Source organism: Hemicordylus capensis, chromosome 1, assembly GCF_027244095.1.
Source record: "Hemicordylus capensis ecotype Gifberg chromosome 1, rHemCap1.1.pri, whole genome shotgun sequence".
In the NCBI taxonomy this organism is placed as follows: Eukaryota; Metazoa; Chordata; class Lepidosauria; order Squamata; family Cordylidae; genus Hemicordylus; species Hemicordylus capensis.
Genome location: NC_069657.1, coordinates 239701540 through 239724952, shown reverse-complemented (window position 1 = coordinate 239724952; position 23413 = coordinate 239701540). Strand labels below are relative to the sequence as shown.

General features: G+C 45.8%; 1 protein-coding gene across 1 annotated transcript; it reads left to right on the top strand.

Moving 5' to 3' along the window:
* The first annotated feature begins 15010 nt into the window (after window positions 1-15010).
* LOC128339503 (uncharacterized) lies at window positions 15011-23176 on the top strand. The gene is made up of 2 exons (XM_053283564.1): window positions 15011-15777; window positions 15859-23176. The coding sequence occupies exons 1-2, from the start codon at window positions 15480-15482 to the stop codon at window positions 16851-16853; spliced, it is 1293 nt and encodes a 430-aa protein (XP_053139539.1). The 5' UTR covers window positions 15011-15479; the 3' UTR covers window positions 16854-23176.
* Window positions 23177-23413: the final 237 nt, after the last annotated feature.

The window sequence follows — 23413 nt, the reverse complement described above, 5'->3', positions numbered from 1 at the left end:
AATTCTCATAACCCAACACAGGGGAAAATTCTTAACTACTTAGATAAGATTAGTACCCCACAACTAACTCCAGAGGATATTAAGATTTTGGATGCACCATTTACTGAGGCAGAAGTGCTTGAGGTTTTTAAAACCATTCAGAATCACAAATCTCCAGGACCGGATGGTTTGATAGGGGAATTTTTTAGCCAATTCAAAGAAATTATTATACCATAGTTTGTAATTTTAATGAATGCTCTGAGTCAGGGAGCATGTTTCCCACCCTCGTGGTATGACTCAAAAAATAACATTAATTCCTCAAATAGGTAGAGATTTACAGGAAGTCAGCTCTTATAGACCAATTTTGCTACTTAATGTTGATTATAAATTATACAGTATACTAAATTATTGGCAAATTGACTTAAATTAATTAGTTATAAAATTGTTCATATTGATCAATCTGGATTCATTCCTAGGAGAAATCTATTTAATTCTATAAGAAAGATATTTCTCCACTAACACCTTTATTAACATATCTGGATAGTGGGGAAGATCAATATGGATTGGCTTATTTGAAGATGTTGAAGGGAAAGAATTTTTATAGAATAAAAGACGTCCATAGAAATAAGAGGTTATTCAAGAAGGTTGAGATTGAACAAGAAACAGGATCTCAAATACCATGGCTAGTATAGTTACAAATTAGATCTATATTGATGGATAGTAGCATCGATAGTTCAGCTACCCGATTTTAATACAAATAGAGATTGGAGATCCCCCAATAGGTTTGAGGAATGGACAGAGAAGCAAGATGGCGTTCTTCTGGGAAGTACCTGACAATTTGGCTGCCAGGGCTTTCCGCTCCCGTTTGGTCTAATTATCTTTCATTGGCTACATAAAGATCAGAATGCATGCAGGGTGCATCCCCACCCCCGTGGGGGGGGGGGGGATCCGTGGAGATTCCAGGCTTGAAAAAGCCTGGAGGACCCTGGATGAACCCTCAGCAGAGACCTTTCTGCATTAAGCATCAGGCTGAACGGAGACAGGCTTAACAACATGCCTTCTGAAGAACGGCTTTTTTCTTTCCTATCAAATCTCTGAGATGACCATGGCTTTTGAGCTTGCAAGATCTTTGGCATTTCTTTTTACTTCTTCTGGCCTCCCCTTTTTTTGTCTTTATTACTTTTGAGCCTCCTACTGACTTTTCCAGAGGGAATTATGTAAACGGCATTAAGAAGAGGGTTGGCTGGGTGAGGAATGAAGTCTTACATGACCAATGTGTGATTCTACTGCTTACTGTTTTGCACAACCCAGCCTCTTATTTGAATCTGTTTTTAGTTTTACCTTGAAGAATTCCTGCGAGTGGTTTTGCAAAGCGTTTGATGCTCTAGTTACTAATTATCTCCCTGCTAACTTGGCAAAGAGGCACTTTTTACCATGGTGATTCTCTTTATTTAGCAGGGGGAGAGTAACTGGCCCTATCCAAACCCCAGCACGGTACTTGCAGTGACTATTGCTGGTGTGTGTCTTATGTTTCTTTTTGGAATATGAGCCCTTTGGGGACAGGGAGCTATCTTATTTGTTTGTTGTTTCTCTTTGTAAAATGCCCTGAGCCATTTTTGGAAGTGCGGTGTAGAAATCGAATTCATCATCATCATCATCATCGTCGTCGTCGTCATCATCACAGCACTGGAATTCTGGCACTGATAAAAGTGTTTTATGGCTGGTAATTAAGTTCTTTGCTCTTTGTGTGGCACTCTCTGTTTCGAACGTTTAGAAGCGTTATTGAAGTTAGGATGGAACAGATACATGAATGAGGGTTTTTTACTTTTTAATGGTTTGAATACAGTATGTATATGGAAGTTTGAATACAGAAGCTCTCTTGTGGTACAATTATGTTTATGTCTCTTGCTTGCTGCCTGGAACTTTTAGCAACATTATTGAAGTTGGGACTGTAGAGACAAATGGAAAGGGGATTCTTAATTTCTGAGCTTTTGATGCCTCCTTTTCCTTATAGTATGGATTATGGTGATGGAAAAACAGGGGAAAAGAAGAAACTTTGAACGTTTCAGCATCCTTAGGGACTTGGGGACTCTCTTTATTTTCTGCTGTTGACTAATTGGATGAATACCTTCTAGCACCACTGATGGAGTATAAATATTACCCAGCATTGTAAATCCTATTCAGAAGTCTGGCCTGAAAGTCAACATTTGAAATTGGAATGATCACAAATAGAAGACCTAAGGCTTTTTATATTTACTACACGTAACCTGATAACACATTTCCCCATGCACAAGCTTTCTTTCGTATGGAGCTAGTTCCGGCAGTGTTTAGTCTCCCAGCAGAGTTTCCTCTTATCTTTCTACCTGGAATGTTTTGAAGACTTTCAAGTTAACCCCTTGAAGGACTAGGAAAGACTCTTAATAGTATCTACTTATTCGATCTGAATTCCTCTGGGACTCTTTACTATATTGCTTTGATGTGGGAAGTAAATGATACCTGAGAATTAAATAATATGTTTTTCTTTCCTCTCCCCCCTTTAAATCCATTACTTTTATTATCCTTTTTAAATATTATTAAGATTTTAAATTCCTATTGGTTTATTTCAAGATAAAAATGTATACATTTAGGTTATCACAATTTATACAAATATGTTTAGTTTGTTATTTTAGCTATTATTATATGCTTATTTAATATGAACATATTCAGTTTATTCCCTCTGAAGAAATAGCAAATGTATGGTATTGGTGAATAGGGAAATCTGTGTTTAAAGGCATATAGGTGAATTTATCTGTTGAAGCTATTAGGTTGAACTTACTTATAAGAGATAGATTTTACTGAAAGCTGATTAATTTTCCCCCATTGGATTCCCTGTTATTGTAATTTCCAAAAGTATTATAGAGACTAGGGGAAATTAGTTTATACATTTATACATTTCATCTATAATTATAATTACTGTTATATTTTTGTCCTGTACATGTAATTAGTCTTTTCCAATATGAAGAACTGGTTTTATGGATTCCCTGTTAATTTAACAGCTGTTATCAAAAATTCTTGTGAAGAGGAAAATCTTTATACTAAAGGGTATTGTTTTTTCTCTATTTTTTCAAATCATGGGTTAAAACTGAAGTTTGATTGGATGGTATTGCATGAGATTATGGCACTGAAGATGTATTTGGTTTTCAGAAGATTGAGAGTTCCAGATGCAGTTATTTTTTTGTTTGATTTTTCATTGAGGAATTTCATTTTAGTATTTCATAAGATCTCCTCTTCTCTTTAAATTAACTTTTCCCCCTTCTCTCAAATTCCTCCCTGTTGTTCATCTCTTTTTAATATAATAGGTTCTAGATGCCAGTCATGAACATTTGCCAAAACGTCTCGTATTTGGTGTGCATGGGTTGGGAATTTTGTCTTGGCTCTGGGTTTAAAATATCCATACTTCATGTCTTTGCATGGTCAGTTTCTTCCTCTCTAATAATTAACTTTCTTCTTTCCTAAGCCCTTGGATTATCTGGACAGTCGAATGGGAAGTTCAAAATCATTTTTAAAAATCTTTTTCATTAGACTTTAGATCTATTTTTGTCGCTATCCCTTTTGTTTTTAATGACACTCCCACAATTGAGAATACCTTTTGAGCTTGTAAGTACTAACAGGATTCCTTGCATTTTTGTTCCTCAGTCTCTGTGTTTCCATCATTTTTGAACCTCCCATGGACTTTTTAGGAGGCAACTATGCTGTATTGTCTATTGAGAAGAGAGCCAGTAGGAAGTGATTAATGTGATCTGCTTAAGCTCTTGCTTCATAGTTTTGGCACAGAGTTCTGCATTTATGTTAATCAGCTTAAGTTCTGCTTGAGGGATCCTCCTGCTTTATTTGGTTTGCATTATGAAGGGTTTTATGACCAGATAACTACATTCTCACTTTAGAGCTTTCACTACCAGCATTGAACCTATGGAGACAAAATTTACAGCTTTCATTGGGGAAGTCTGCAGGCAGGAGCTTTTCTTTTTCTTGATCTTTTCTTATTAGAATTATGGTTCTGAAAAGACTTTGAATTTTTCTAACATTTTCTTAGAAGTTTAGTCCCCCCCACCCCCGTTTATTAGTTTAGCTCCACTAATGGAGAATTGAGAATTTTTTTAAAAAATATCATCTCTTTCTGTTAGACTCAGGATTCTGAAAGCTTCTGAATAAATAAATCGGAGTGGGGAAATTTACATGTATTGATTTTATTGATCTTTTTTTATATGCGGATAATTAAGTGTTGGATTTCTTATGTGGATACTCTATGAAGGTTTTATTTCAGTGGGTTTGCGTATTTCTTTATTATGCGACATTTTAAAATGTATTTCTAATCAATTATTCTCTTCTTTCTTTCTGGGTGCTTGAATTACTTATATTGCCTATACCTGCAGTACTTCCTGGCAAAAAGACTCCTGTGTGGCTAGAACAAAGGCGAAATGATGCAGCAAGAGAAGCTGTAGGTGTGGATGTCCCATGGTGGCTTCCATTAGCGTTCGTCATGATGTGTGTGAGCACATACAGTTCATAAGATGGCAGTGAAGAATGCCATGTTAGCAGAGTCCAAGGGCAAGTGACAAGAAAAGAATGATGGCCAGATGTTGCAGTTGGATGAAAGGCGCTCTTAGATCTCCATATCATTGAGATGATGGTTGGCTGAGTTGAAGTATCTGCCCATAGGTTGTTCTTTGTTAAGATGGCAGATTTGTGCTTCCTGAAAGATGGCTTCAAGTCTGAGGATGTTTTGCCTACATAGCGCATATGGCAATATGGACATCTGCGCTCTTTAATATATATGACAGGTGGAAGTACAGATGAGTTTCCCCCAGATGTAATAGGTTTTCTTGGTAGTGGTACTGCTAAAAGTGATGGTATTCTTTAGAAAAGTGAAAGTAATGCAGTGGCTGGATTGACAGTGGTGTGATCCAGGATTGCTGATCAGTGATTTTAGGACAGCTCTCAGTAATCGTCTGTATAGATTAGGTGGTTGATGGAAAGCAACACGTGGATGTTCTGACAGCTATTGCTGTAAGCAAATTCTGAACTTCTGGGAAAAGCTCTCAGGGTGGTGGCTGTCTTTTTATTGCCTGGTGATAGTTTGGTGAGGCAGGATGAAAGTCTACCAAAATGGGACCCTCTCTTCTTTTTGCATATTTGTTTTGCCTCTGTAGAGAATCTCTTGATATGGCTGATGTCCTATTGATCTTGTAATCGTTGAGGGTATCCACATTTTAAAAGGTGTTATTTCAGTTTCCTGATCCCTTTGAGGAATTTTGATCATGATTAATACATTTATGATATGATACATATGATACATACATTTATGATAATACATAATACATTTAATTAAGATGTTATATGATTTTTCTCTTGATATGTTTATACTTGAGTGTTTTATATGGAAAGGAAGGAAAGGTGTCATGGGAGGGTAGTCGGCTTAGCGGCACTGCCAAGGTCCATCAGTAAGTCACCTGAATGGGAGAGAAGAGAAGGAAAAATAGAATGATGCCAGCACCATTTGACTAAGGAAAGTGTTAGGGATGGGAATCACTGTAGAACTCCTAATGTACTAAGTGGAGGAGTTGTATGTGGAGCTGGTGTTAGCATTCAGGCTCTCAAAGCAAATAGTACCGTCTGCTTCCAAAGCAGTGGGTTCTTTCACAGAAAGAACCCTGTTGGACCTATGTCATTGCTGGTATTTTTTCTAGAATAATACTGTGGTAGTAATCATTTGAGGCCACGGCATATAAAAGATGCAGCTAGAAAGCAAGTCATAGGCGTAGCTTGTATTAAGTGCCATGGAAGTTAGGTGGGCCGCTCAAAACTGGCTCTGAAAATAATCCCACGTTAGTGGATTCATTTTCTAGATAAGCATCCACATTCAGAAATTTCGCCTGCATTAGGTCCACATTGAATTTCTGGGTCCTAGCAGGAGGAGGAGAGGGTGGCTGGGAGGGTGACATTCATAATAGGATTACTAGATTTAGATCTGAGGTCCCTGGATGTGGCCTTGAGCCTGTAGTCCTTGAAAAAGCGAGGAACTATAGGAATTTCTCTCCCAAAGGTTCCATCTTCCCAGGATGCACTGCACATGTGCATGTGGCCTGAAAAGGATTGACTTAATGCAAGAACTTGCATAAGGTTTTCTGACTAATCAAGACATGATCCCTTGGGAAGTCCAGGTCACACACATTACAGCAATATGTTTGGGACCTTTAACGCCTGAGACCAGCTATGGTACAGGGGATGGCTTTGGGTGGGGGAAAGGACTTCTACCTGCACTGTGACTCCAGGGATGTGGTTTTACCCTCCCCAATTCCTTGGAAATAGAGATTACCTTGGTTTTTTAAGATACCTTCGATTTCTTTAGGCAGCCCTTTGCTTTCTTTGATTTGGCGGAGACGACGCCAGATTTTCCTCTGGATTTCCTCCTCCTGGGGAGATGGGGAAAATGCCCAACCCACCAGAATCAGAGGCCCTTTTTGATTACATGCCACCCCCCACCCCCACTGCCATGCAGCTTAACCAGTGGCTCACCTCATACCCCATCAGTGCATCGGCCTTGCCCAGGAGGGAGTACAGCAGGATCAGTCCAGCCTCCTTAACCCTGTGGAGGGGATGATTAATGGCCCAAAGCGTGGTCCTCAGGAAGGATCTTTGCTGATCTTTGTTAAAGATCTCCCTGAAAACCTAAAATCAAGAATCAGCCTCAATTAATTCCCCTGAAGCCCAAAGATGTGCAACTTGATTCACATGCATTCAGCTCATAAGCACTGCTTCTCCTATTTTCCCTCTTCATTCCTTCCTTCTTTGATCTCCTCCACAGTCAGAACTGAGATGGCAAGGTGCTTGGGGAAGGACCTGCTCTTCTGCTCAGGCTACTCAGTAACGGTCCATGTGCACTGATAGATATAGATATTCCAAACTAAAGCAATCATCATTATCTTATCAAGGTGTCATGCCACTACAGCAGGTTGAAAGTCGCATTTGCATGAACTAACATGCACTGCAGTTATTTAGCCCACTGTGTCTCTGGAGAGGTCTGTGTCAAGATGTCCTAATGCTGATTCTGGCACTTCTTGAATGCAGAAAGTGATAAGGACGCCTCTGCCCATTCTCACACTCCCAAAAAGGGGGACAATGGGCCATTCTGGCACCCAAGGGAGCCACCCAGAGGGATCTTCTTACCTCCCCAACTCTGGCGGTGTTCAGATAGGCCAGAATTCTTTCCTCCTCCTGCCATCTCCGGCTCCACAGCTCCCCAGCTTCTCTGCTGCTCTGGCCTGAGAAGGAAACATCAGGGGCTAAATATTTATACATCCTGATGACATAGGGGGTTTCTGACAGAATGGCTGGGAGTCTTTCCGGATTCCCCCCCCAAGAGGAATTGCCTGAACCCCGCCATGGCTCACTGCAGCAGTGGTCCGAAGCCAGACTTGAGAAATAAGAGGTTCGAGTCTGGTTTACGAGAGGGCCTGTATACTCATTGTCTCCATGTTTGCTCATAGGATGGGGTCTAGTGGAGAAGGGGAGATGAGGAAATCCAGCTGAATCAGCTGCTGGTCACTCACTAGCAGAGTCATCTTTGTGGAGGACACACCCTTATTGAAGCACCTTTCGAGGGACTCGGCTGAAATCAGTGGATATAAATGGACCAAGACAAAAGACCAGGGGCTATAATCTTATTTACTGGTATTTGAAACTAAGGCATTTGTTATAGAACACATAATAATCTAGAAAGCAGTGTTGGTCTCACCAGCTTCCTTACCTTTGTGGTGGAGAAGCACCTCTAGGAGCCGGTAGATTCCCTCCCTGGCGTGAATAGACAAGCAGGCCCCTCCAAGAGGGTGCATTTTCCTCTCTGTCTTGGCAAGGGGTTGGTGACAGGATGAACTGGATACCTACAGCAGGGGCGTAACTACCATTAGGCAAGGGGAGGTGGTTGCCTGGGGGCCCAACCAGGGATACCTCACATGACTCCCCATTGCCCCCTGCCCAGCCCCAAGACCCCTCAGCCAATTGCCCTGTTTGCCTCTCTCCTGCTTGTCCTCCTGGCGGGCCATCTAAGCAGCAGGCCAGCTGCAAAGAGCTCCTTTTCTCCCCGCCTCTCAGCTGATCGGCAGGTGGGCGGGGCTTCCAGGGAGGCCTCCGTGTAGGCCTCAGTGAAGCCTGAACTGGAGTAGGCTTGCAGGGAGGCCCCAAGCAAGGAAAGAAGGAGGCAGGGAGGCAGGCAGAGTGGCCCCCACAGCTCTCTGCAGCAGTCCCTCTGCCCAGCCCAGCATTTGCCAGGTAGAATGTGAACTCCTTTTTGTGGTCACCCCCCTGACCATATATAGGGATCTGCTTGCCATAGGGCTTTGATATGGATGGGGAGAGACATACTCCTCCCTCTCTCCCAGCACCCCAATGAGCCACCTGTCAACCCCAGACTTCAGCCTCCCAGCCAGAGCATGACCCTCTGGCGTGGTCAGAGAAATCTGGAGTTCACCCATCAGCTTCTCCAGACCCATAGCTGTGGGCAGCGCCTGGCTCAAGGGAGTGGTGTCGGCACACAAGCCCTTCGTGGCAAATTGGAAGGGCTGGAGTGCCGACACCGCCTCGGACATCTGCTTCCACTCTGCGTTTGAGAGGTCGCAGACATCCAAGGACTCGTCCCTCGCCAGGGCAACAAGGGCTTTCTCCTGCTCCAACAGGCGCTGGAACAGGAGGAAGGTGGAGTTCCACCGCGTCTCAACATCCGAAGGGATGAGATGGCGAGGAAGCCCAAGGTCATCCTGCTTCTGGCGAAGCAGTCTCCTGGACTTCTCGCTGTGGTGGAAGTGGGCGGCCAGCTTGCGGGACTTATCCACAAGCGTGGCCGTGGCACCAACAGCAACTGGGACGGGGCGGCCCCCTTTCTCCTGGGACGCCTTCAGCTCCTTAAGGCCAAGGGCGTCCCTGACGGTCAGATGGAGCGTGTGTGCCATACACCGTATGTTCACACAGTCCATGAACGTCTCGACAGCGGTGATAACGTTGGCTCCATTGTCGGTGACAATGAAGCCGCGGGAGAGGTGTGGACACCCGCCAATCCACTCCTCTATCTGGCGGTCGAGTTCGGCCGCCACCTCCTCCCCGGTGTGCCTCGTGTCCATCGTCTCCACGTGCAGGACGGCCCACCTGTGCCGTAGTGCAGCGGGAGCCGCGCCGGACCCGGAAGCATCGCCCGAGGAGGTCCCCTCACTCTCCGGTCCCCACCAGTGGGCAGTGAGGGCCAGGAAAGCAGCGTGCATCCCACTGACACTGGTCCAGAGGTCAGTCGTGAAATGCACGCTTGTCCCGGCCGGAGCTGCACGCAGCTCCACCAACACGAGCTCCCTGACTGGCGGTACAGGGAGGGGACCACGTTCCGGCTGAACGTGGTCCTTGAGGGGATGACGTATTCGGGAGCCAGGTATTGGAGAATCCGGCGGAAGCCGTTGTTCTCGACCACCTGAAACGGCTGGTCATCGGTGGAAATCATCTCCCCTATGAGGCGGGTGAGGTGATGATGGTCCACGCGAACAATACGCTGGCTGCCCGACAACTGCATCCACCTCTGGACTGGCAGTGTAGCCTGCCTGCTGGCTGGCACACTGCCGCTGCCCGCCCTAGTGGCAGATGCACAAGGCGCACTAGCGCTGCCAGCCTGTCCCCTGAGACCTGGGTGGTGACGCTCTATGTGTCTCCACATAGGCGTCGTACCCAGGTGCGCAGGGTCCCTGCCTGCCCCATCCTTGTTATGCTCCTGGCTCATGTTTAGACGCAGCCCGGGTTCTTTGAACCCGTTAGCCCAATGGTGGCTCTGCCCCTGTGCACAGGGGCATTACCCATATACTTTCACAACACAAGGCAGCTTACAGTAACTGTCAGGGCCAATTAAAATGCAGTAGAATACAAATAAAATGGTAACCCCAAAACAGTCAGCAAGACTGAGGCCAGACCAAGGAGATGTGCCCTCCTAAAAGCCAGCTTTCCCCTGGAAATTCAGGCTGTTAGTCATTCTAGCCTTTTCTTTCTTTTTGTCTCTGTGGTTTATCTTTGGTGTGTAACTAAGCCTCATTTCTAACATTTAGCCGTGCTTAGTTTTTTCAGTAAGGCCCTGAAGCATATCCTGCTTTGCACTGGCGGAGCTACCATAGTGCAGAAGTGTTCAAAGCGCACGGGCCGCTGCCTCCAAGGAGCCGCTGCCTCTCCTCCCCCTCCCCCCCCCCCGCATTTCAAAGGCAGGCAGGCAGTACTTGTCTTGGGCATCCCCCACTCTCCACCTTCGCTACAGGGCTGCCGCCCCCACCCCCTCCCTCCCTCCCTCCCTCACCCATCCCATCTCGGCTGATTACCACTGACCACCCCTCAGCGCCAGCCTAACTAGCTAAAAGACAGGCGCCCAAGCAGCGCAGCCCAGGAGCGGCTCTTCCCTGCAGGAAAGAGCCGCTCCTGGGCTGCATGGCAAAAGCAGCGCTAATGGCTATCTCGCCATCGGGTGTTCTCTGACTATTGTTCCCTGGCCTGGCCTCCCGAGGCGAGAGGCAGAGCGCTGAGAGAGCCCCGGAGCCGCATGGGCGCTCTTGAGGCGGCGGAGCCACCAGAAAGCCCACAGCCTCAAGTCTCTCCCCGCCCGCCCTTGAGCGGGAATCGCCAGGCTGGGCGGGAACGAGGCTCCTGAAGGGAGGTTTTCTGCTGTCGTGAGTCTTTTCCATGCTCAGAGAGCCGCAGCGAGGCGACCGCTGCCTGCTGCTCGCACAAACTGGGCTCAAAAGTTTTAAAGACGCTCAGCTGATGACATGTTCGTTGCTTCCGTGCCTTTTCCTTGAAGCTGGACAAGCACCAGCCAGAGGGCTCCAGCTTCGCGTGTGGAGGGGTGGTGGTGGTGGTGGAAAACAGAGGAGCAGCGCCTGCCAGTCAGCAGGAAAGGATGGTTACTCGGACCAAGTAATGTCAACATGTACGTTCCCTCTCAGCACTGCGCTTCTCGGCTGGATGGGAAGGAACAAGCTCTCCTTTTCCCTTTCCTTTTCTTTCTCCCCCCCCCCGCCCCCCTCAAGCCCTGTGAATGCCTTTCTGATGCCAGCCCCTTTAGCAGTTAAAGTTTAACTGTAACGGCAACTCCCGAATGGAGCCTCAAGGCTCCCTTCCTCAACAACTGAACTGACTCAGAAAAGCTCAAAAAGCCTTGCTCGCATTCATTAAAATGTAGCACAGCCTAGGCAGGTTTTAGTGGAAAGCTTCCCTTTGCATCACAATTAACGTGGCATATACTGGTTTGCAATATGCATACTGGGGAAGCAGTGTGTGTGTACACACAAGGGGGGAAGAAGAAGAACAAAAGAGACCGCTCTTTTTATCCCGGGATGATGAGGTCAGTTTGATCTTACTGACAACTATTGATGTATGTGGAGCAATTGCAGGGCAGTTCACTGCATCTGCTGACACTTTGCAGGAGAAACAGTTATGTTAACTGGCTAAAACATTCGTCCTTTTGCAAATCTTGGGGCTTAAGCACTTAACTTCAGCTGAGCTACTACTCACTGCCAGACCACACCCCCAGCATCTGACATCAGAAGTGGGGGGTGGGGTTAGCGGGGGCGCCCGCTGCGGCTGCACACGGGCCGCCGGCGGGCTAGCTATGTCCCTGCTGCTTTGGATACTTGATAAAGCATTGTTGGAGAAATCTCCAGGAGTTTGTTTGAATGAGCGGAGGCCACATCATCCATCAGGTTCAAGATTGTGACTAGGCCCAAACCAGGCCCAAATAAAGTTTTTCTTCATCAGCATCCGTTTGTCGACTTGATATTTTTACTGCTCGCAGCTAAAGGAGCACCTGTCCAAGGAGCTTAGCATGCGGGAAACGTTGGAAGAATCCCAAGCCGTCCTGCTCTATCGGATGCAGGATATGGGAGCAACAGTGGCGAAAGAACGGAAACAGGTTGGTAAGACACAGCAATCTAAACCCTTTCTTTAGGATTTGACCAAACAATTTGAATAAACAATGCAGCCTACCCTCCAAGTAGTACGGAGGCTAAAAGCTACAACAGCTCACAGCAGATGGTAGATGGTGAATATCATTATTACTAGTGCAGTGCAAAGGCCCTGATAAAATGTCTAGAAGGCAGTTCAGAACATTTCTGCAGTCAGACAGCACGAGCATCTTCTGCAGCGTGTTGGCAGCACTGTACTTGCAGAGAATGGTCTACATCAGCGTTTCTCAACCTTTTTGGAGTCAAGAACCGCTAAATTAGTTATGCACAGTTTCAAGGACCGCTATATTTTTGTGTGTGCAGTTTCTAGTCCCAGACCAGCAGTTAGCAAAGGGGTTTTAAGTTTATCTATTAGTACAGGCGTTCACAGGTGTTCACCACTCAATTGTCTGTAACTTGGCTCATGGGGGCCGAGGTCAATTTTTAGGGTGCCGATTATTAAAATAACACTTAATCAATCAATTAAATCAAAGTGAAATTAATGAAAATGAATTTAATCAATATTTAACTTTTGAAGTTCTGGCTCAGAAGGGGGAGGGAGGAAAGGATGAGACATCATGGCTCCCTGGCACCTGAGATTTGTCCAGTCCAGATTTAACATTACCATCTTTTAAAACTAGGCTGCAACCTTACACTCCATTCTTCCAATTCTGTCTTTTCTTACTCCTCATCTATCTATTTTGCATATAAACATGCAGGCAGGAACTTGTGTCAAGTTCCTGTATACATAATATCTTGCTTCTTAAATGCATAAAAATAGTGATTTAATATTGCTTTTAAAAGAGTACTCTCTCTTACACACACAATACTCCCCCTCCAGATTTCCTCCTCTCTTCATTTGGTAATCACTGCCCTTGCTCTCCTTAGCAAATGGGACAATGCATGTTTGCTACCATAAAACCAGCTTATCAACTTAATTGATAGGAAGCTTAAAACATGACATCTCATATCATACTGGAAGTCTGTAAACAAACATCATCCAAAAAACCTTCAAGCAGTACACTCAGAACTAAAACACTCATTACCTTGAAAAGGTAATGTTATGGTAATGAACTTTACACAGCAATATGGCATCCACATTAGGAAAGTAAACCACAGGGAACGGGGTGGGAGATTTAACCCTTCATACCACACATTCATATCTCTCCAGGTTTTTACAACTGTTATGATTTTTAGGCAGAGGTTTAAGGGAGGGAGGGAGCACTATGTACTCACACATGAGTGGGAAGACTTTTAGTGGGTCTCTTCTTCATCCTTCTTTCCCTCCTTCTCTCTCCTCTATTCACCATTCCATGCCTTGCTACACCCAGCCCCCACTCCATCCCCTTTCTCGTGATCTCTTTTTTCCACTGGGTTTCTCAGTTCGCACACATTGCACTTGTTCTCTCTTCTGCCTGCATGTTTGCTTTTAAAAATCCCAGTTTATGTTAGCTTCATCCCCTTTTTGGTAAGTCAGTAGCTCACCCTAGCCACCCCTTTCTTCATCTCCCTCATCCCCCCCCCACATTTTATTTCTCAGTTCACACAGATTGTACTTGTTCTCTCCTGTATGCTTGCTTTTAAAAATCCCATTTTATTTGATCTCCATCCCCTTTTGTTGCGTCAGTACATGATCAGCCCGCCCCTCACCCCCACCCCTTTCATTCTTCTTATCTTTCCCTTCTTTTTTCATTTGATCAGCACTGTTGCTTACTTTTGTTTGTTTTCTTATCTTTTGCCTGCCTGCCTTCCTCTGTTCCTCCTCTGTAGTAGTTCAGAACAGAGTTTAGGCATGCAGCACTCCAGCCAAGCCAAGCCCTCCCTCTCACTCGCCCTGCTACCTGCCTCGTGTGTGTTTCACAGGCGGCTGCATACCAGTGATGTCACTCGCTCTCGCTATCTCCTCTCATCAAAGAGACTGGAGATTAGCTGGGAGTGAGAAAAGGCTGTCTGGGACTCCGGAGGAAGACAGAGCCCTGCAGCGAAGGCTGCCTGGTTAAAGATGAGCTCCAGGGAGCTCATCTCCAGGGTGTTAAAGGACTGGCATGCTTGAAAAGGAGGGTGTGTGAAAGGACTTGCACGGACCGGCACTCAACCCCCTGGGGACCGGCAGCGGTCCGGGGACCGGCGCTTGAGAAACTGTGGTCTACATAGTGATATCCGCCAACCGAGTTGTTATTATTTATTTTGATTTGTATAAAATGGCTTCCAAAATGGCTCAGGGCGGTTTCACCTGCTGCGCGACCAGCCAATTGATACATGCAATTTTACATTTGTGAAGATTTCCAGATAAAAAAGAATATATGGGAGTGTGAAAGTGATGTGTTTTAGTAAACCAAAGCAACTCCATTTTGCTTAGTAAACCAAAGAAATTCCTTTTTGCTTAGAAAGCTAAAAAGCTCTAACTTAGAGTAACCTCAGCTGCTCAGCCCAGGGACATTCTCTGCAACATTGTCTTTAACAATAGTCATCATTACCTCTCTCTCTAGCTAAGCAAAGTAACAATGATAGTAGCAATTGAAATGCTAATGAAACAGGCGCTTGGTTCCCAGGAGAGAGAAGATCACCTGATGCACAGTAGTGTTAAGTTACGCATGCGTATTAGAAAGGATTAGGTCATCGGTTTGGGATGTGTATTGGGGGCCGGGAACTTCTCAGCGTTCATTTTGTGGGATGTATAAAAGTGTATTTCTAACTGTGCTCTGGGTATTCAATGTCATGCGTGAGCTCCATTGTCTACCTTGCTATCGCGATGCAATAAAACGCCTCTAATTGATTCCCACTGAGTCTGTTTGATTGGCGAAAAGGCGGACCCAAGGACGAACTGAATTCACATCAATTTGGTGCCGTGAGTGTCGGATGTGACCTGGGTGGACGATCTGACCCGCCACGGGACAGTGAGGGCCAGCGCACACCACAGCCTTTGTCTGCGGAGGATTCTCGTGGCCCCGGGACGTGCCAGTCGTTACTACACGCTACATCTGGGAATCGAGGCAGGAGTGAATGGGAGTCTGGGTGGAGAGTGAAATCCAGGGACGTCTTTGGTGAGTACCCCAGCCCAAAGGGGGGCACAAGGGGGACTTTTAGCTCGAGCAGGGGGAAAGGAAACCTCACAGCCGAAGAAGGGCTGCCCGAGAGAAAAGGGGCGACTCAAGCCAAAAGCCCAAGGGAGGGGCGGCTGAGTCAAAAATAAACGGCCCAAGCACAGGCAGACTAGGGAGGGGCCATGGGGAGCAGAAATAGCAAGTACACCAAATCTGAAAGGATTTCCTGCATGCCTTTGGAGTGTGTGTTGAAGAATTGGGAAATTCTCACAGGGGAGAAAAATGCTCTCAAAAAGAAAGTTTTGAAGTGTCTTTGTATAGAAGTGTGGCCAAGTTATCCGCTTGGCGATGGCGCCACCTGGTGGCCATCTACAGGAAGTGTTATCAATCTTTAATTTTGGAATTATTGATATATTGCTCAAAAACGGGAAAATATGAAGAACACCGCTATGCTCAGCCATTCATGGAATTATGGTGCAGACCTCTGTTAGCTATAAACTGTGGGCTAATGCCCGCAGGGAATTCTTCTGGACTATTTCCCTTGCAGTCTTGCCCTTCCACTCCCCTCATTCCTTCCGCTCCCACCCCTCCTCCACCCTTTCCCAGGCCCTATGAATATCCAGAAGATGATTGGGTTCAACCTATTTACCCATCTCCACCCCCACCACAACCTCAGGTTATTCCCCAGCCTCAGTTGCATCCAATTCCCAATGTGCCTGATGTACAGAGAGCACCCTCTCCAGGAAGGGGGGCGGGCATAGGTTTGGTTGACTTAGAGGGGGGAGATACATTGGGGTCACCTCCTACACCTTTGACATCCTTGGGAACGGGGGCAGGCATAGGTTTGGTTGACTTGGGAACAACACCATTGCAGCGTTTAAGGAAAGATTTGGAAGCCTTGGATTTAGCTATTGTGCCTAGTAACAGCGGTACCGTCTCCCTTACAAACCCCAAAACCAGCCCCGTTGCCTGGCATACTAGGAGTAAAAGCAGCAGCAGGGTCCCAATTTTGGCTCCATTGAGGGAGACTTTAACTGCCACAGGGGAACAAACATTAGTCCATGTTCCCTTTTCATCTGCGGATTTAATGAACTGGAAGTTGCAAACCAAATCACTTAGAGAAGACCTGGTAGCCTGCTCTAGTCTCTTTGAGTCTGTGTTTGCTACTCACAAACCTATATGGGCCGATGTCCAGCAAATGGCCGGTTCCTTGCTTACAGCGGAGGAACGACGCCTCCTTTTGCAAAAAGCTACCCAGTTGGCTGCCAACATGGGCGCCCGTCAGACACCAGTAGCCACAACAGCAGATCTATATCCTTTGCAGGATCCTAACTGGGATCCAAATACTGATGCTGGGCGTGCCGCTTTGGACACTTTCTGCCAGCTCTTTCTAGAGGCTCTCAACACTTGTGTGCCTAGACATACAAATCGGAACAGACTTCATCAGACCTTTCAGGGTCCAAAAGAATCGCCAGGAGACTTTCTGGAAAGGCTTGAAAAATGCCTTTGCCAGTTCACGTCCCTGGACCTTAAATCTCCAGAAGCAGAACATATTTTGAGAGCAGCATTTTTAGCTCAGAGTGCCCAGGACATTAGAAAAAGGCTGAATAAGTTAGATGCACCTTTAACCATGGCCCTCGACTCTTTAGTGGAAGCAGCCTACCGCGTCTATACACAGAGAGCGAACCCAGACCCAGAGTCAGAGAGGGAGAAGGAAAAAGAGAAGGAAGAGGAAAGGGAGAAGGAAAAGGAGAAGAAGGAGTCAGAGAAGGAGAAAGAGAGAGAGAGAGAGAGAACTGGAGGGAGTAAACCACATATCTTATATGCTGGTAGATGAAGCGGGGCCCAGCAGGGGCCGGGAAGAGCATCCCCTTGACAGGGATCTCCATATTGTTACCATTGCGGAAACCCAAACCATTGGGTCCGGAACTGTCCGACCCGGTTTCAAGGGCCGCAGTCAGTGCCATTTCCACAGCAAATGCCCTATTGGCAGACAGCCTCTGCTGTTCAGCCTCAGCATTTTCAGCCACAGCCGCAGCAGCATTTTCAACAACCACAGCAATTCCAACAGTTCCAATCCCAACAGCACAGCCAGCAACAGCACTACCAGCCTAGTCCCCAGGGCACCTTTCAACAAAGGAGCTCCAGATAGGACAGGCCGGAGGAAACAGCTGTATTGGCTACTTGCCGAACACTTTCACTCACAGAACCCCTGGTGGCCTGCAAAGTGGGCTCTGGAGCGAATGCTCAGACTGTTTCAATGTTAGTAGATTCTGGTGCCACTCATTCAGTCTTAATCACTCCAAAAGGGGCTACCCCAAGCAGCCGTTCCACCTTTGTGGAAGGAGCCACGGGTGCTTCAGCAAAACATCACTTTTTGGAAGCCATACCCTTTGAGTGCGCATGGTCGCAAGGACAACATTCCTTCCTGCACATGCCTCAGTGCCCTGTGAATTTATTGGGCAGAGATTTATTGTGTGCCATGCGGGCAACCTTATCTTTCACCCCGGACCAAATCATTATGGAAATTCCTGATTCAGAAACCTGGGCAGTTCAAGCTAGAGTGATGGGTCTTTTTCCACCCATGCTTGCACCATTGATTGATTTACAAGTACCAGAGACAGTGTGGGCCAAGGAGGGAGTGCCAGGCAAAGCAAAGTATGCCCAACCAGTGACAATCCGATTGAAACCAAACACCCAGCCTGTTGCAATACCACAGTATCCCTTAAGGAAGGGAGGCGCAGAAGGATTGTTGATGTTTGTTGATTGTTGATGATTGTTGATGATTGTTGATGAACCAATTGTTGATGCCTTTATAGCCAATGGAATCTTAGTTCCTAGCCAAAGTGCCTGGAATTCCCCAATCATTGCAATTCCAAAATCAGACGGTAGATGGTGCCTGGTACAAGACCTAAGGGCAGTAAATGCCTGTGTGGAACCCCTACACACAATTTTGCCAAATCCACACACTTTAATGACAGCTGTGCCACCACAAATGACTACTTTTACTGTTCTGGACTTGAAGGATGCTTTTTTTTTTTTTGCATACCTTTAGCGCCAGAATAACAACCAATATTTGCATTAGAAAGGCACGACCCGATAACACATGTAAAAGTCAGGCTCCAATGGTCTAGGCTCCCTCAGGGCTTTAATTCGGCTCCTCACTTATTTAGCGGTGCGTTGAGGGAGGAATTGGGCAGGTGGACACCCCCTGAGGGCGAGGAGGGAAAAGATTTTGTGTTGCTGCAGTTTCTAGACGATTTGTTCCTAGCTACAACCACAAAGGAGCTCAATTTGATCCTTACCACTTCACTTTTGCTCCATCTAGCGGATGCAGGCTTCCATCCATCAAAAGCTAAAGCACAGGTGGCCTTGCCACAGGTTAAGTAGATGGGACTCTTACTCAGCCAAGGACAGAAGTCTCTTTTGCCAGAGCGAAAAGAGGCCATTTGCAGAATAGCCCCACCCTCCAATCGCCGCCAGTTATGTTCCTTTATTGGAATAGCTAATTTTTGCCGCCAATGGATTCATGGGTTTGCAGCTTTAGCCCAACCTCTGTATGATGCACTTTCTGGAGGAGAAAATGACAGCTTTACATGGTCAGCAGACTGCCCGTCTGCTTTCATGAAGATAAAGGCAGCTCTTGCAAGTGCTCCAGCACTTGGACTGCCAGACTACAACAAGGTTTTCTACTTATTTGCTTCTGAGAGTCAGGGAACAGCATCTGGGATACTTACACAAACCCTGGGCAAGGATCATCGCCCAATTGCATATTTTTCTTCCAAACTTGATGGCGTGGCCCAAGGTTGGCCTCCTTGCTTGAGGGCCCTGGCCGCAGCAGCTGTCATTTGGGAAGAAGCTTTGAAATTCACCCTAGGTTCCAAGACTAAACTGTATGTTCCACACTCAGTTCTTACATTGTTGGAGAACAGAGCAAACCAATGGCTGACACCTGCACGCATGGCTAAGTACCAAGCTATTTTTATCAAGTCTCCAGAACTTTCCATTCATCACTGCACTGCATTAAATCCAGCTACCCTTTTACGACAAAACATGTCAGAACCAGACCCTCCTTTGCATGATTGTCAGCAATTTCTGGACTATCATTGCTCAGCCAGGCCAGACCTGACTGATATTCCACTATCAGATGCAGATCTCACATTTTATACAGATGGGAGCAGTTTTATGGACAATGGGGTCAGGAGGGCTGGCTACGCCGTGGTTACCATACATGCTACAGTGGAAGCTAACTCATTACCCCCTGGGACCTCAGCTCAGTTGGCAGAACTGATCGCCTTGACTAGAGCTTTGCAGTTAGCCCAGGACCAGAAGGTCAATATCTTCACTGATTCAAAATATTCCTTCTCGGTAGTACATGCGCACACCACCATCTGGCGGGAGAGAGGGTTAATTACCACTGATGGGTCACCAATAAAGCATGGTGGCCAGATTTTGGGACTTCTAGATGCTATACTTTTACCAAGCAAGGTTGCAGTTATGCATTGTCCAGGGCATCAGAGAAAGGACACTGAGATTGCCCAAGGCAATACCAGAGCAGATCACACAGCCAAAACAGCAGCTCTGCTGCCACCCCCACCCACAGTAACCATGTTACCACTTATTCCAGCTTTCCCCTTACTTCAGCCTCAAGATCACCCTTTCCCAATGACAGGAGAGGACGTGTCTACTTTAAATAACCTTTTGCAAAACCCTGAATGGACTCAAACTGAGAATGGAGCTGTCCATACTTCAGGCCAACAGTTCTTTTCATATGGCACCACCATGGCCTTAGTTAAGCAAGCCCATCTGACTACACACTTGGGAAGGGACAGACTATATGAGCTCTTGGTCACATATTTTTATCACCCTCAGTTAAGAGCAATGGTAACCACCACTGTCAACGCATGTGTGGTTTGCATTAAGAACAATCCAGCTCCACCAAGGAGAGCAAGACCACGCGGTCTGCTCAGAACAGGAACAGCCCCAGGTGACTCTTGGCAATTAGACTTCACTGACATGCCTAGAGCTGGAATGTAGAAATATCTATTATTGTTTATTGACAATTTCACTGGGCGGTCAGAGGGATTTGCTTGTAAGACAAACAAGACAAAGGAAGTCACCAAGAGACTTCTACAAGACATTATACCAAGATTTTCACTTCCTAGGCATTTGGATTCGGACCAAGGGCCATATTTTACCTCTACAGTCATGCAGGAGGTGGCCACAGCCTTAGGAATTAGCTACCACCTACATATGGCCTGGCACCCCACGTCCTCCGGGAGAGTAGAGGCCTCAAATTGGATCTTGAAGACACACCTGAGGAAGATATGTCAAGAACTATCGCTGAAATGGCCAGACGCCTTGCCTCTGGCCCTTTTTCGCATGTGCATCACACCGAGGGGGCGTAGTGGGCTCTCACCATTTGAAGCTCTGTATGGGAGAGTGTGTTCTCTAAATCCTCTATCTGCTGATGTATCTGACTTACATGTCAGGGGAGAAGAATTGCTGAAACAACATGTAGTTGGCATTGCGGCTGCCTCGTCTTCTCTTTCTTCTCATTTACAGGCAACACAACGGCCGCCACTAGAGGGACCACAACACCCTTTCCAGCCAGGCGATCAGGTGTACCTTGAGAAATGGCAGAAGCCTAACCTCGAGCCACGGTGGACGGGCCTGTTTACAGTGCTCCTAGTGACCCAAACTGCAGTTCGTCTCTCTGGATCAAGGACTTGGACCCATCATACCCGAGTGAGATTCGCGCCTATCCCAGCAGAGGAACCAGAAGACAACAACAACTGGGCGGTGACCAAGCATGGAGACCTGAGACTCACTTTATGCAAACAGCCACCACCAAAACTCCCACCAGAGCCTCTTTCCCTTGAAGATACTCTGGCAGTGTGGGAAGCAATGGATGAAGGACACTTTTAATTTTCTCAAATATTTTTCCTGCAAAGAACAATATTTTTTCTCCTCTTCTTTTAATTTTTCCTGTACTAAGGGAGGATGTATCTCTTTTGGTGTTTGTCATGTTATTTCTTGTGTACATGGTCAATTCAACACCCACATGCTCCACTTTTACAGACTTTAGCTGACATTGCCAACTTAAATGACTGCTGGCTATGCAGTCACATGGCAAGCACAGAAGGGGATATTTTAAATGTAGTGGCCATTCCAGTCACACTTGGCTGGTGGATTACTTATCCACAAACCACAGAACAGCCCCATTATTTTTCAAATTACACTACATATTGGTCTTGGGGAAAACACAGCGAAACAATTCACTTCCAAGGGGAAAGTATTAGCTTTAATCGCTATGGTTACATTCAACGGGAAACTCTCAACAGGAATGCCCTTGGTATCCCGGATATTAAGCTTTCAAGCCACGGCTTGCATCCTATCTGCACTGAAAATAGAAATGGTACAGCGAAGTTTTTGGGAGTGAATCCCTACCACAGCTGTACACACAGAGTGTCCTTTAACAGCACGGACAGAACATGGTTCTCTCAACACAGAGAGAACAAACTAGAATGTTTTCATATTCCTTTTGATTTAGCAATACCTACTTCTCTTAGAGAATTTCTTTTTCTTAACTTCACAAACTCAGAGTGGATCACTGTTTCAAAGGCCCTGAAGCTTTATCATTCTTCCATATATCTTACAAAAGGTTTTGGCCTTTGTCAACAGGCAAACCAGACTGATCATGTTTGTGAAGGCTCCAGTTTTAACACGCACACGCCTTGGTATGACATCTGGGTAACAATTGCATGTGCTTTTCCAGAGGGAGTATCAAAAACATGGAAGCAATTTTTGGGCCACACAGGTAAAGACATTGTGGATTTGTGTAGCCATGATGTCAATCTACCACGTTCAGGAAACAACTTAATTGTTGCCTTACCAGCAGGCCTTTATTGGGTCTGTGGGAACAGAGCCTATCGTGCATTACCCCCAGGATGGACAGGCAGATGTGCACCAGCCCATTTAGCACCTACCATTTATGTGAAACCTACACTTAATGCACCACAAGTTCTTAATCTTGGAAGCTTGTTACATAGAACACGAAGATATGCCAAAATCAATTATGTTCCAAACCCCTTAGCTACATGAAACACTAAGTTCCATCAATGGGCAAGGACTATACTACCTAGATTAGGAGTCAATCAACTAGAAAAAGCTATCATTAATATTTCCAGACAAATCGAACTCTCATTTAACCAGACACTGTTAGCCTTAACTGATATGGGCACAGAGATAAATTCATTAGGAGAAGTAGTTATGCAGAATCGTAGAACTTTAGATATTCTCACAGCTCAAGAAGGCGGAGCTTGCGCAGTCCTAGGTGAAGTCTGCTGTTTTTATGTCAATGAGACTGGATCCATTGCTGATCATGTTCAAAATCTTAAAGATCAAATATGGCATAACATGGGAAAGGAAAACCCTATGGATATATGGGCATGGCTCACTTCTTGGTTACCCAATTGGGGACTGTGGGTACAGAAGATAATCATAATCATAGTATGTATTTGTCTTTTATTGATAATCACATGTTGTTGCTTGCAATGCATTCCAACTTTAATCCAAATGTTTATGAAAGCTTTTAGACCCCACCACAGTTTGGGACCTAAATACACATCCGTACCCTTACAAGCATTGATGAGAGCATCCTGAAGCACCCTGAAGATCCAGGGTGATGCATTATTTCAAGGGGGGAATTGATGTGTTTTAGTAAGCCAAAGCAACTCCATTTTGCTCAGTAAACCAAAGAAATTCCTTTTTGCTTAGAAAGCTAAAAAGCTCTAACTTAGAGTAACCTCAGCTGCTCAGCCCAGGGACATTCTCTGCAACATTGTCTTTAACAATAGTCGTCATTACCTCTCTCTCTAGCTAAGCAAAGTAACAATTATAGTAGCAATTGAAATGCTAATGAAACAGGCGCTTGGTTCCCAGGAGAGAGAAGATCACCTGATGCACAGTAGTGTTAAGTTACGCATGCGTATTAGAAAGGATTAGGTCATCGGTTTGGGATGTGTATTGGGGGCCGGGAACTTCACATTTTGTGGGATGTATAAAAGTGTATTTCTAACTGTGCTCTGGGTATTCAATGTGATGCGTGAGCTCCATTGTCTACCTTGCTATCGCGATGCAATAAAGCCTTTGATTGATTCCCTTGAGTCTGTTTGATTGGCTAAAAGCGGACCCACGACGAGCCCAATAGGAATGTGCGAGAATGCTGACACCACCGAGCCAGATGCCCTCTACATGCTGATTAAAGAACCAGGTCATGGCAGAGGTTTCAGGCTCTGTGTTAAAGAGTTTAAGATGGCAAACACGTCAACCCAGGCCAATAGACAATAACAGAATATCTACCTATTAATACCGATATCAGAATCCCCCCCTGAG